Source organism: Canis aureus, chromosome 25 (assembly GCF_053574225.1).
Source record: "Canis aureus isolate CA01 chromosome 25, VMU_Caureus_v.1.0, whole genome shotgun sequence".
NCBI lineage: Eukaryota > Metazoa > Chordata > Mammalia > Carnivora > Canidae > Canis > Canis aureus.
This window is the reverse complement of record NC_135635.1, coordinates 35,774,278-35,788,218: the sequence shown is the minus strand read 5'-3', so window position 1 is coordinate 35,788,218 and position 13,941 is coordinate 35,774,278. Positions and strand designations below refer to the sequence as shown.

Sequence of the window (13,941 nt, the reverse complement as noted above, 5' to 3'; positions counted from 1 at the left end):
AATGTGTCCAACTCATCACATGCAACATTTTTGTTAAGGGAATTTGATGTCATAAATTATCTTCACTTAATAGTTCTATATGAATTTAATTAATTCTAAATTAGATATATTATAATAAATTGGGTCTCTCCTTTGTAGACTCTTGACTTGGCACTACTTACTCATTCCTTGGCTCTATTGACAAATCACAATGTTCTTCCCAAATCCTCCCCTTAAAAGTAGTTCCTGTGTCATCAAGCAATTACATTTGCATTTTCTTAACCTTTCATTATTTGTCAATCTTGTCACAGTTAAAGAAGACAGTGGAAGACCTGTTATCATTTGACCATTCAATAATATGGAAAACAATGAGATTAGTGATAAATCCTGTAGAGGAAATGTTCTGGTTAAAGCAACCCAGTGAAAGACTAGAGGTTCTTCCTATGTAACAGCAATACTCTTATTGTTCTTTAGGAGCTATATAAGTGAGAAATTCTGAATTTCTCCAGAGGAAAGAAGAGAATACCTGTAATTTAAAAGTAAGTAGCTTCTTCTCCCCGTCCTCTTCCACTCCTCCTGCTCCTCCTTTTCCTCCACCTTCTCCTCGTCCATCTTCCTTATTATTATTTCTCCTCCTCCTTCTTCTTCTTCTTCTTCTTCTTCTTCTTCTTCTTCTTCTTCTTCTTCTTCTTCTTCTTCTTCTTCTTCTTTTGGCATTGGGAACACCTCAGTAAATGGCAAAAGACCAACCTTCATAAGTCTGATATGATAAGAGGTATGATAAAGTTTTGATGAGTAGACATTTTAGCAACTAGATTGTCTCTCAGTCATTATTTTTGCTTTCCTTTTTTGGAGAGCAATACCAGAGCAAGAAGTGGCAGAAATATTATTTTTTAAAACATTTTTAAAATTAAAAAAAAAACATTTTTAAAATTTACTTATTCATGAGAGACACACAGAGAGGCAGACAAAGAGACAGAGACAGGGGAAGCAGGCTCCATGCAGGGAGCCCAATGTGGGACTCAATCCTGGGATTCCGAGATCACACCCTGAGCAGAAGGCAGACACTAAGCTGCGGAGGCACCCAGGTGTCCTGAAGTGGCAAAATTAGATTCATATATCATCTCAATTCCAAAAGATCTATGACAAGGAATAATTTACTCAGCAGATAATTTGTTTAAACATGATTCCACTTCATCTCTGTTCCTTAAGTCTGTTGATCCTTCTATCAATTTTTTAGAGTGTCATTATTCTAACCACTAGGACAGATTAACATTTCTAAACTTGCTCTTACCACCTTCTGAGAATTGTGCCCTATTACGTTAGTTAAATGCTACTCAAATTTTAGGGAGAAATTTTTTTAATTTGAATAGTATTTCTCAAAGCTAATTGGAGTAATCAATGAAAAGAGAGGGATTCTTGTTGATACACTGGTCAATTTGGTCAATAAAAATACATTTTTGCAAATATAAGTAATTAATTTGATGAAATTGTAGTTTGAAATATACTTTTAGAAATTCAGCCTTCATCAAATTATGAGCTTTAAATTAAAGATGTGTTTCTACAGAGGATACAAAAGAAATATGGGATGAGGCTTATTGCCCTCAAGTAACAATCTTCACTGGAGAGTAAGGCTTGAGTAGATTTAGTAGAGTAAGTGTGTAAAGAAGTAGTTCAACATTTTACTGCTGGAGTATCTGATAGAAATAAGTGACACATATGCTATGGACCTGGTGGTCTAGGTAATAGTAAGTTGTTAGAAAAAAAAAAAAACAGATTAAGAAGGGCAAGGAGATGGGACCCTGGGTGGCTCAGCGGTTAAGCACCTGCCTTCGACCCAGGGCATGATTCCAGAGTTCTGGTATCGAGTCCCACATCGGGCTTCCTGCATGGAGCCTGCTTCTCTCTCTGCCTATGTCTCTGCCTCTCTCTCTCTCTCTCTCTCTCTGTGTGTCTCTCTCATGAAAATAAATAAATAAAATCTTTATTTTTTAAAAAAGGACAAGGAGAAGTGAACAAAAACGGAGTCTGTGTGATTGAATGACTCTCTTATAGTTAGGCTTGCAGTTATTATACTATGTGTGTTACAGAATGCGTATAAAAAAAAGTGATTGGAACAGACTGATAATACCTATTGCAGCATCTTATTTAAACCTCTTTATCCTTATGAATTCCATTATTTTAAAATGTGGTATTTCTTTTTAACATGGAAACTATATTACAATTTAAAAGTTAATTTACTTTACAACTTAAAGCTCAGAGCAAGAGTGCAGAGAGTGAGAGCAAGAGAGTAAAGAGGGAGAGGGAGAAGCTGATCCCCACTAAGTAGGGGGCTCAATTTGGGGCTTGATCTCAGAAGCCTGAGATCATAATCAGAGCCAAAGGCATCTGCTTAACTGACTAAGCCACCCAGGTGCCCCAATCCTGCCAAAGTAGCCAACTGATGTTTCTAATTATATGTGTACGTCTCATCACCCATTTTGATTCTTACTACTTTACTTCCTAGTTTTTTTGTACCTTGCATTGTCTGTTTTGCCTAATTTCTGTTTACATGTTATTTCTCAAAAAGAAACTTCAAATACGAAGTCATGTTAAGAACAAACTAGAAAAACGATGAAAATTCTTGCAATTGGATCTAAAAATTCAATACTTCATGTATAAAGCAGATAGTACAGAAGTGATTCAAACAATGACCACAGTGTGGCACCCTAGCATCATGCAAATGCAGGAGAATCACACCTAGGTAGAAGCTGGGGAGGGACATGAAGTTCAGGTAAAGTAATTGCACATTTGTTTGATGGTTGATAAGTGTTTCATTTTTTTTTCCATGTTCAGACCTCTTTTTCATTTTATTCTTTCATATCTGCCAACTTTTGCCAGTGGTCTTAAGAAGAAGGACTCCCCATTTCCTCTGAAACCCTATCCCGTTCAGCCTATCATTTATTTGCGACTTCTTGGGGATGTTTCAGAAGCCTCCAGAGGGAAGGAAGAGCTACAGGAGTGAGCAGAGCAGGAAGCTTGTATATCTTTTAGACAAACAAACAATATGTAAGGAATCCACAAGACGAGTGTGGGCCACAAGACATAAGGGGTGAAGAAGTGACTAGGAAGATAAAGACTAGTTAAACATGGTTTGTTCATACAAACCGTTCAGTCTCAAATTCCCTGTCTTTGGGGATAAGAATGTCTTCTTTCCTTCCAGTACAAGGTGCGTATCTTTCACATTTTACAAAGGCAAACATTAATTTTCAGGAAGAATACAGTCTGGATTTATCTGGAAGGAGGGAATATTTTTATCCTCCACTGGCTCATAATTAGCCAGGTACTTTGCTAAGAGTGATCAGAAAATTCTTGTTACTTCCTGAATTTATGGCCAAAGAAAAGAGAAGACTTTTTGCCCCCTGATAATATTTTGCAGAGTTTGTTGGACACAAAGGATTGTACCCCTTGAGTCTCCAACTTTTAACAAACCCATGTCTGAGCACAGCTAATGATAAATTAATTTACTTTGTCCAGGAGTGTGTCTGAGTTTCCTGCAGCATCAGAAGAGGGAGAGACAGACACCATGATTCCTACCAAGATGCTACTGCTCTTGCTGTCAATGGCTTTGCTGGCCTTGGGCTCTGCTCAGGGCATCGATGATGGTAAGTTGGGGAGATAGAAGATCATGCAATCATGCTGGTAAGATTCATAGAAAAGAGTAAGGTTGAATTGAGCTATCTCAGAATTCAAGTGCTTGATACTCCAAGAATAGGTTCATCAAAGAGGAGAAAACATTAGTTTCTATTTTCCACTGATTGCAAACATCTCTCTGAAATCCTAGGGCTAAGTGTCAAGTCAGTATCTTCATGGTGTGACCTTTGCTGTTTTTAGAATTCTGGACTTTCACTTATTCACTCTATTTGTGTGAAAAAAAAAATCATCAAATTTGATTGAATGTTAAAATTCACCTAGATAGATCATTTCCTTGTCATTGAACACTTGGCCATATACAAATATTAAAAATTTGTATTAAATTTTCTTTATCCCTCATAATGTTGATAATAAGTAGGTCTTATTCATTTTCTCCATTGTAGGATTTTTTTTAATAATACTTCTATGTCTGCCGAGGGAATCATGTGGCAGGCATGCATTTACAGGATATCTCAAAAGTCCTAGAAATGGGTACTTTCAGGCAATGTTGGAAGAATGTGTACACAATAAAACAGAAAGACTTATTCTTTATGGATCTGTGGCTCTTTTAGTCAGAAAAGATGGATAGCATATCTTAGGGGTACCAAATATTCAGATATAAAGTCAAAACCCAGGTAAGTATTTCAATGGCTGCAAACAACCAGATATTAGGCCTCTTCTAAAACAAAGAATGACAGGTTGAAAAAAATGATAATCTCTTAGTAAATGTATTGTCATGGTACAGAGACAGTCTAATTTAAAAACTTGGAATCTAAAGACATGAAATGCACATGGATTATTTGAGTTTAAATCTGTTGCCATGTGCTGAGACAAAATTGCTGTTCAAAATTTGAAAATTGTGGTTGCTGACTTTTCTGAAAGGCATAGACACTTTACAAAGGATCTATAAGTGGTTATTTTTATAACCTTATTTTGAGCTTACCTCTCTATGTTTTGTGGTAGTTTGGATATTGGGTGGGAAATAACAGTAAAATTCTGAGGAGAGAGTTTTCTTTTAAATAGTCTGTACGGGGATTTTAGTTTATGCCTTATCTTGTATGTATTTTATGTCATTAATTATTCACTGCAACAATTTGATGTACATATTCTTATTCACAGTTGACACTTGAATTCTACCTTTGGAGTTTAAATATTCTGCAGAATATTCAGGATTAGAGAGTGACAAAGCTGTGTTATAGACTCAGCCGTGTCAGCTTTCAAGCCCATGATTTCTGTATCTCATTGGGTGAACCCTGTTTTAGCTTTTACTCCATCAGAAATGACTGAATTGTCTGCGGTATGCCAACTATTTTCAAGTTAATATCCCTATTCAACACATATATTCCTTTGCCCCATCTCTAATTGTTCCCATATTGATGTGTTTCTTAACTTTCATCCCAAACTCACCCACTTTGAATGGCAGCATTACACTCAATAAACTGCAGTGCTATGTTCCTCTGAGTATTGCATAAAGATTTCTCAAACTCTTGAGTAACTTAACTAGTAAAATAGAGCTTAAGAGAATTCTAAAGGGAAGATGCTCAGAATATACCACCAAAATTTTGTCATTAAGGCTAACATGAGTTTATTCTACTTTTGGTAAGGGAGAGAGAGAGTTTCTGGTGGAAAAGGGGAAAGTTGGGATCCTTTCAGATAAGGTTTTAGGGTCTACTTTAAGGAGAGCTTTCTTAGAGATGAGCAAGGTCCATGATTTTAGAGTTTAGGGGCCAAATGGGCTGAGGTGATGGCAAGAGTCTTGGAGAAGAAACAAGTGATGCCGTTAACAAGCTGAACAGATTCATGTTTGTTTAAATCATTTTGAGGCAATACAGAAATAAATGATAAGTATCGGAATCATTTCTCTTTCTGGGCAAGAATTTTCTGGAATAAAGAAATCATGTTAGTGTAGCCAGGAAGCTACATGTTGTAGTCAGTTTCCCTTCTCAAATTTTCTCTGTTGCAAGAGGTCACATAACCTCAGCGACATCTTACAAGGATTGCAGCTCTTCATTATGCGTCCTGTGGAATGAGAAAAAATTATATGACTGTCATTTCTGTTTCAGACCAATGATCTGGACTAGTTTTCAGTTTTGGAAATGTTGTTCCATTGTATCCAAACATTATTATTTTGAGTTCTCTTAGGCATTTTCTTAACTCCTTCTATCTCAAGTTACTTGTCTCTCTAAAATGTAGAGGTGGACTCTTATCAAAATATATTTAAACTTATTGATTTCTTATTTTTTTAACCCAAGTACTAAAAGACCCTGATAAAAATCTTGTTGAAGGACATAATCCTTTCTGTTTCTCTTTAGAACATATCATATGTTATGTCTATGCTTAGTGTTTTGTCTCTTGAGAGCGCTCAAAACTGAATCTAGGAAAGAGCAAAAAGGAATAACAAACTTTTAGGTTCCAGGGGCTTCAGTCATATTGTAAGATAAGGCCTTGTCCTTCCTTTTCACTTGGGAATCTCTTGTGTCAAAAACCTAAACAGTACCTGAAAGTCAGCAGAACATGACACCCCAATCACCTGTACGTGTTTCTTCTACATCCTTCTACAAACAATGGCTAAGGAATGAATAACACAAATGCCTTACATTTTGTAGGGAAATTATCTGTACTAACATTTAACTAATTTGAATCATAAAGATACTATGTAATTTCACTAAAGTACTATAGTTGTTTAATCAGTAACCTTACCCTTCCACCCTATTCATTTACAGCACTAATGCCTAATGCCTTGTTATTGAAGCCTTGATACCTGTTTAACTAGGTTGTTTTAAAGCAGGTGAATTTTGAAGCCACTATTAGTGGTACACACTTCAAATGCAAAACAAAAAGTCAGTTTAAATGATGAGGTAAAAATGCGTGCAAATGGAGGTTAAAAAAAAAAGACTAGAGTACAGGGTAGGTAATGAATTTTGAGTCATGCCACCAAAGAAGTGGCAAATTTGAGCAAATGTCAAACAAACATTTTGTGCTTAATGAAAACCTTAGAAGTTTAATGATTTTCCCCAGTTCCTAGTTTGTCAATGACCCTTCAGTTCAGGTTATGAGATCATTTCATACGTTATTGTTTTGTTCTTTTTTGCGGAAGCCCCTCAAGAGCAAGATGAGACACCCCAATTAGTAGGTGAGTTATTTTTAATTCAATCACCTTATTTAGAGTTTTTCTAGATGGATTCTAGGAACCCCGGGTAAATAAAAATAATCCAGAATTCCTACGATTTTTTTTTTTACTTTGAACAATCATGGTTTACCTTGAATAATTCCTTTTTCAACCATCATACTCTATAGTTTAATCTTATTAGCTCCACATTACAAAAAGACCAAACAAGGGGGGAAAAACATTGGTAGGGGGTAATGATTTGCATTCATTTTAAGAGTTATCTCAGACCTAGACAGTGCAGTCATTGCTTTCCTTCTGATTTTTTCTTGCTTCAGTTACCTGGTCTTTTGGTTGTCTTAGTAAGGACATGCCTATTTGAGGATTCCTCAAAGTGCTTTGATTACCCACATGCTCTATCCCATCAGTGAGTCAATAAAATGCAATACTCGATAATAACCATGATAGGATCCTGTACTTGCTATCAAGGCTGAAAAGTAAATGAAACATTGTTCCTATCATTAAGGAACACAGAATCCGATGGAAGATTATCCTGCCCATAACAAGGATCACAGTCAAAACTGGGGCAAAAGAAGGTATTACAGGGCTCAGACAGGGGAGAAAAAGGAGAGGCATACTGGATATGCCAGGTGATCTGGACTGTGGAATGGGGAGGCCCAGGGGAAAGCAGAGTGAAACGCAAGGCTAAATCTATCCATATATTATTTGCAATAATCTAGGAACACTGAATAATCACTAAGGTTGAAGTAACTCAAGGAAGATAGAACTGAAGAAGTGGGTTAATTTCATCGTGTGAAGGATGTTACAAATGGCAAAGTGAATTTGATATTTAATCTATGGGCAACAGCGAGATTTTTGAAAACCAAAGTGATGCATCCATTTCTGTGCTAATGTGACAACAATAAGGAGTAAGTGGCCTGAGAGCACAGGCTATGTATTTTCAGCTTGGAATCTTAGTATCTGACAAAGGGTGCAATTATAATACTTGGGCATTCAGTAAAGTCTGTATTGAAACCTGAGGAGAATGATGACAAGAGAGACAGCTAGGAGAATATGAAGACATGATTGAAAGAAGATGCCACAGATGGTGTGGGATTACTCTAAAATAATAATTTTGTGGCAGGGGCTGGCTGGCACAGTTGGTAGAGAGCAATGACTTTTGAACTCAGGATTGTGAGTTTGAGACCTGGATGTGGTGTTAGAGATTTCTAAAGAGAGAGAGAGAGAGAGAAGAGAGAGAGAATGAGAGAGAGAGATGCAGAGGATTTATACTCCATTATAGGTACCAGCAAAAGGAAACACTAGAGGGTAGGCTTTATTTACACTATTTTTGCCACAGACTTCGCAATTTGTAGAAAGTGACAGATGAGAGGGCAGGGAAGGTATTCCAGGATTGTTGGACCATTGCGAGGGCAAGGGGGCTGATCATTTCCCCTCATTCAAAGGATTTGTGTCAAAATATCATGCATGGCAGTCGGTAGACTAGGAAAGCTGAGTGGTGGTTTTTCTCAGATATCATGAGATATCTGGGGATTAAGAGTGATTTGATGTCTATCACAGCAAGTTCAGTATGGCAATAGAGAAGAAGCAGAAACATCAAAAGAGGCAGAGTCTTGGCGAGTGGGCAATGATGACCTGCTAAGCCAAGTACATGCACTGTCACAAAGCGAGGATCTCTCGGCCTCTTCTATTCTGGGATCTAGGCCCTGGTCACTACCTAGTACCACAGACACTAATTATATCTTATTTCTAATTCCATTTAGGCTTTCGTACTTCCATGCTTGTCTCGTTGTAGTTTGTAGCTAACCTTTCTTTTCGCTTGTTCCTTTCTGAATCTGTGTTCTTTTTCCTATGTAGATAATGAATTGTTGAAAGAAAACCCCGGGGAATCACAAGTCACATCTCAAGAAGAAAATGGAGATCAGAACGGCAAACTGGGCAAAGATGAAAACAAAGGCAATGGACAACAGAAGAAGCCTCATGACCATGGTGTTCAGGGAGGCCAGGGCGGCCCATTTAACATAAGTGGCCCACATCCCCCACAACGCCCACATGGCAGCCCAGTTAACATAAGTGGCCCACATCGCCCACATCGTCCTGGTGGCCAACAAGGCCCTCAGAGACCAGATGGCCAAGGTGGTCCAGGTGGTCCTCATGGTCCAGCAGGCCAACAAGACCCAGATGGTCCACAGGGTCCAGGAGCCCAGGGTGGTCCAGGTGGCCCACAGGGTCCAGTAGGTCAACAAGGCCCAAATGGCCAACAGCGTCCAGGAGCCCAAGGTGGTCCAGGTGGGCCACAGGGTCCAGCAGGCCAACAGGGCCCAGGTGGCCAACAGCGTCCAGGGTCCCAAGGTGGTCCAGGTGGGCCACAGGGTCCAGCAGGCCAGCAAGGTCCACTTGGCCAACAGCGTCCAGGAGGCCAAGGTAGTCCAAGTGGCCCACAAGGTCCAGCAGGCCAGCAAGGTCCACTTGGCCAACAGCGTCCAGGAGCCCAAGGTGGTCCAGGTGGCCCACAAGGTCCAGCAGGCCAACAAGGCCCAAGTGGTGAACAGCATCCAGGAGCCCAAGGTGGTCCTAGTGGCCCACAGGGTCCGGCAGGCCAACAAGGTCCAGGTGGCCAACAGCGTCCAGGAGCCCAAGGTGGTCCAGGTGGCCCACAGGGTCCTACAGGCCAACAAGGTCCAGGTGGCCAACAGCATCCAGGAGCCCAAGGTGGTCCAGGTGGCCCACAGGGTCCAGCAGGCCAACAAGGCCCAGGTGGCCAACAGCGTCCAGGAGCCCAAGGTGGTCCTAGTGGCCCACATGGTCCGGCAGACCAACTGGGTCCAGGTGGCCAACAGTGTCCAGGAGCCCAAGGTGGTCTAGGTGGCCCACAGGGCCTAGGTGGCCAGAGTGGTGGACAGTGACAAGGAAAACCAAGTAAAGAGGACCTCCTGTGATTTTCTAGGTATTAATTCTATTCTTATCAATAATCTTCTGAATTTCTTTTGACGTTTTCTAATTCTCTTTTCTTGTTTCTCTTTTGTCTTGGTTAAATTTTGACGTCAATCTCACTTAAAATTGTTGTTTATGCTATGACTCTCCTTGCCTTAAGCTAACCCTTAAAATCTCTCCTCCATTTACAATCAAGTGTTCTTTCCTCCAGACAATTTGTTTTATTTTCACGCTCATTCTTATATTCACCTTTAACCTTCCCGTTTCTACCTTCCCCCACCCCCGTCCTCTTCTTCTCTCCTCTCTTCCTTTTACTCTCTTTTGGCCTGACCTCTGACATCCTACTTCTCTCCCTTAACATGATGCTTGTAATGTCCTCTAGCATCCACTAGGAAAACACTGACATAGATCAATTTCAGGCCTAACGAATATTTCTGTCTAAAATTCTTCTCTTTGTAGGACAAACATTATATGTTCTCATTCATTTGGGGAATATAAATAATAGTGAAAGGGAATATAAGGGAAGGGAGAGGAAATGTGTGGGAAATATCAGAAAGGAAGACAGAACATAAAGACTCCTAACTCTGGGAAACGAACTAGAGGTGGTGGAAGTGGAGGAGGGCGGGTGGTGGGGGTGAATGGGTGATGGGCACTGGGGGGGGGGCACTTGACAGGATGAGCATTGGGTGTTATTCTGTATGTTGGTAAATTGAACACCAATAAATAATAAATTTATTTAAAAAATAAAATTCTTCTCTTTGTTTTAGAAATTGAGAGAGCTCAACTGGTGACCATGGACTTTTTAGTCATGTCGACATGGCCTTTCCTTTCTATGACTTCTATTCATCAATAAAGTCATCAGCATTAAAGCCCTGGCTCTTGTTTTCCTTCTAAGTCATGGTTCTTAGTTAAAGGACAAGAAGGACAGGTTGGAAGATACAAAGCCCCGAAGGACTCCTAAATGTTGTGTATTGTGCAGATTTATCTAGCTCTGATTTTAATAATTTTATGGGGACTTCACTCTCACCAATATTATAAAGCAGAAACACTTTATTCTTGAGACCATTAAGGGAGTTTGCCATGTTCAGATGAGCAATGTACACATCCTTTTCTTAGCTTAGACACAGAGAGGATTGCCTCATGAATTCCTTTGACTTCTGGTAGTCCTTCGAATTATGTGAGTTCTATTATGAGGTGAAGGTGTGTAGAAAGGAAACATTGTGCAGTGTTGGTGGGAATGCACACTGGCACAGCCACTATAAAAAGCAGCGTGGAGATTCCTCAAAAAATAACAAATACAACTACAATTCAATCCAGCACTTCCCTTTCGGGTATTTATTGAAAGAAAATGAAAACACTATTTTGCAAATATATGCACCCCTAATGTTCACTGCATCATTATTTACCAGAGCCTAGCTATGGAAGCAGCCCCCATGGCCATGGATAGAAGAATGGATAAAGATGTGGTGCGCATACACAATGGAATATTACTCAACTCTAAGGAAGAAGGAAATCCTGCCATTTGCAGCAAAACATGGATCTAGAGAGTATAATTCTCAATGAAATAAGTCAATCAGAGACAGATAAATACTACATGATTCATGCATACATAGAATCCAAAAACCAAAACAAAGGAGCCAACAAAACAAAACAGACCTAATTATCCAGTCTCTGCCAGAAGGCAGGGGATGGAAGGACGGTCAAATAGGAGTGAAAAGCAGATGTAAAGTGCAAGAATACATTTATACCATAAATGAGGCACAGGGATGCAAGATATACGTAAGGAACACAGGAAGCAGTAAAGAACATGCAACCATCTTGTTTGTTGTGGATGATAGCTCGCTTTCTCTTGGTGAACCTTCACAATGTATAGGAATGCGGAATCACTATGTTGTACACTGGAAACTAATGTAATAATGTAGGTCAAGGAATCCCTGGGTGGCGCAGCGGTTTGGTGCCTGCCTTTGGCCCAGGGCACGATCCTGGAGACCCGGGATCGAATCCCACGTCGGGCTCCCGGTGCATGGAGCCTGCTTCTCCCTCTGCCTGTGTCTCTGCCTCTCTCTCTCTCTCTGTGTGTGACTATCATAAATAAATAAAAATTAAAAAAAAATAATGTAGGTCAAGTATGCTTCCATCCGGGACCCTAAGATCATGACCTGACCCCAAGGCAGACATTTAGCCAACTGAACCACAAAAGCACTCCTATAAAAGTTATTTTTAATCTTCCTTTGAATAAACACTTAATACCAAAATAAAATATGTCCTTTCAATTTTCAAAAATTAGCTTCTCCCTCCATAACTAAACAGGGTTTGTCATTTATTAAATGAGAAATCAAAATACCCTTTTATAAGAAGGCAAAGAACATTTATAACGATATTCAATAATCCAAAATTTTCTACTTAAAAGTCTCTTCCTCCTGCCAGAAACCCAAAGTAATGCTGTTCATAAGGGGCTGGAGACCATTTATTATGCAAGAAAACTATGTGCCTGCACACTTTGAGACCCAATCACAATATTCTCTCAGTTTCTCTCCTTTATCCACATCAAACTCTATAGGTATTTCAATTCCTACACTGTGCAGATATTCCCATGAGTTACTCTTTTTGTTGGCAGTCTGTCATCAGAACAAAAAGTTGTAAATGAAGCAACATCAATACTGGCCACAGATTTCATCTTTCAGGTTTATTGCCTGTATATTACTTTTTTACATTATCATTACCTACTAACCTGGATCTCCAAAACAATAACAAAAGTAATAAATACACTGTAAATCTCTGTTTCACATTCTTTTCTTAATTCATGCTACCTTTGGTAACTCTCCTTCATAGATGGATTAAACAGAGTGTTTGGTTACTTGATAATTCTGGAACAGCCTGATGATGATATTGGATACTACTAATTCCCTCAAAATATCCAACATCTAACATTGTGAGTGTACCTCTATCACTGGGGGTCGGGGGGGCAGGGGGTGCCTCGATGAAATCTTGCAAAACACAAAAATACACATTTCAGGTAGAGAGGGTTCTACAGACAAGAGAAACTGTGAACCTGAAAGGAATTATAAAGTATGTGAAAGAGGAGGGATGATGAAGAATGGGAAATAGCAATTTAAAAATGCCAGTGGGATAAAGAATTTCTGATGGGAATACACAAGATTACCTCGGGAACGAACCACTACTGATCATCATAACGTGGCCTCTTCTCTCCTGCCCTCCATATTAAGGATAAGTTAATATGAGGTGTTAAGTGACTTACCTGGAGACCTAAGGGTACAGCCTGAAGTCCAGGGGGAGTGTATAGGGGAAATTCATATCCCTGCACTGCATGTATGATTATTTCAACAGTTGCCCCATCACACCATTCTCATCTACTCACCCTACACATTCCGTGATGATGCATTAAAATGTTGAGGCAGTTATTGCACTGCATGAGACACCTATACCTGAAGATCTTCCTTCTCAGTCAGAAGAGTTTCTGCAATGAATTTCCGTTTCTTTCCTTGGTCTCTGTAAACAGTAAAAGGGGCTCAGGTTTTCTGTGGAAACTGGTCAACTTTATTTTCTAAAGCAATTAGGCATGTGACAAAGAAAAGCTGTGAAAATATTCTAGATTAAAGAAAGCTAAAGAAACATGGCAATCCAATACAGTACTAGAATGGGTCTGTGTTCTGGGGGAGAAAAAAAAATGCTCCCAAATCATGGTTGGATTATTTCACAATTTGGGAATACAGCCTGTAGGTTACATGAAAGTATTATATCAATGTTAAATAGATCAAGGTTTTACACGACTCTTGTTCCATAAGAAATTATCACCACTCTTAGGGAATACACACTGAAAAGTTAGGGCTGAAAGGACACAATTTATGTAACTCACCCTCAAATCGTCAGACAGAAAGAGAGAACAATACAGCAAAGAGGTAAAGATTAATAGATGAATCTGGGTAGAAGACATGTGGGTTCTTCTTGTACGCTTCCCTAATTGCAATTGTACTCTCAATTGCAGTTTTCTGTATGTTTGAAAGTATATACATATTAAAAGCTAAAACCCTATTTAAAGCATGCATGTCATCTTTTTATTCTTTTAAATACATTTACAATATTTCTATTTGTGTTCAAATAAAGTTCAATACATTCAAATACATTTTTCTGGCATGACACATCAAATTTACTTCTTAAATTTATTAATTTCCACCTGCTATGATAACACCACAGACCTCGGCATGGAA

General features: G+C 39.1%; 1 protein-coding gene across 2 annotated transcripts; it reads left to right on the top strand.

Annotated features, from left to right (window-relative positions):
* The first annotated feature begins 407 nt into the window (after nucleotides 1-407).
* On the top strand, nucleotides 408-10,577 carry LOC144297669 (uncharacterized). 2 transcript variants are annotated; one of them, XR_013364614.1, is made up of 5 exons: nucleotides 408-518; nucleotides 3,496-3,623; nucleotides 8,636-9,079; nucleotides 9,242-9,725; nucleotides 10,480-10,577. XR_013364614.1 is itself a non-coding variant. In XM_077871874.1 (4 exons), exons 3-4 carry the CDS (start codon nucleotides 9,032-9,034, stop codon nucleotides 9,641-9,643), a joined length of 450 nt encoding a protein of 149 aa, XP_077728000.1. In that variant the 5' UTR covers nucleotides 408-518; nucleotides 3,496-3,623; nucleotides 8,636-9,031; the 3' UTR covers nucleotides 9,644-10,295. The 2 variants fall into 2 exon arrangements, 1 of the variants encoding a protein (XP_077728000.1); XM_077871874.1 differs by lacking the exon at nucleotides 10,480-10,577 and having other exon boundaries at nucleotides 9,242-10,295.
* The last annotated feature ends 3,364 nt before the right edge of the window (nucleotides 10,578-13,941 follow it).

Excerpts from the sequence above, each read along its gene's own strand:
- LOC144297669 (XM_077871874.1), top strand. The coding sequence starts at position 9,032 with ATGGCCAACAGCGTCCAGGAGCCCAAGGTGGTCCAGGTGGGCCACAGG. Across the intron at positions 9,080-9,241 it reads TGGTCCAGGTGGGCCACAGG|GTCCACTTGGCCAACAGCGT; the intron begins GTCCAGCAGGCC and ends CAGGCCAGCAAG.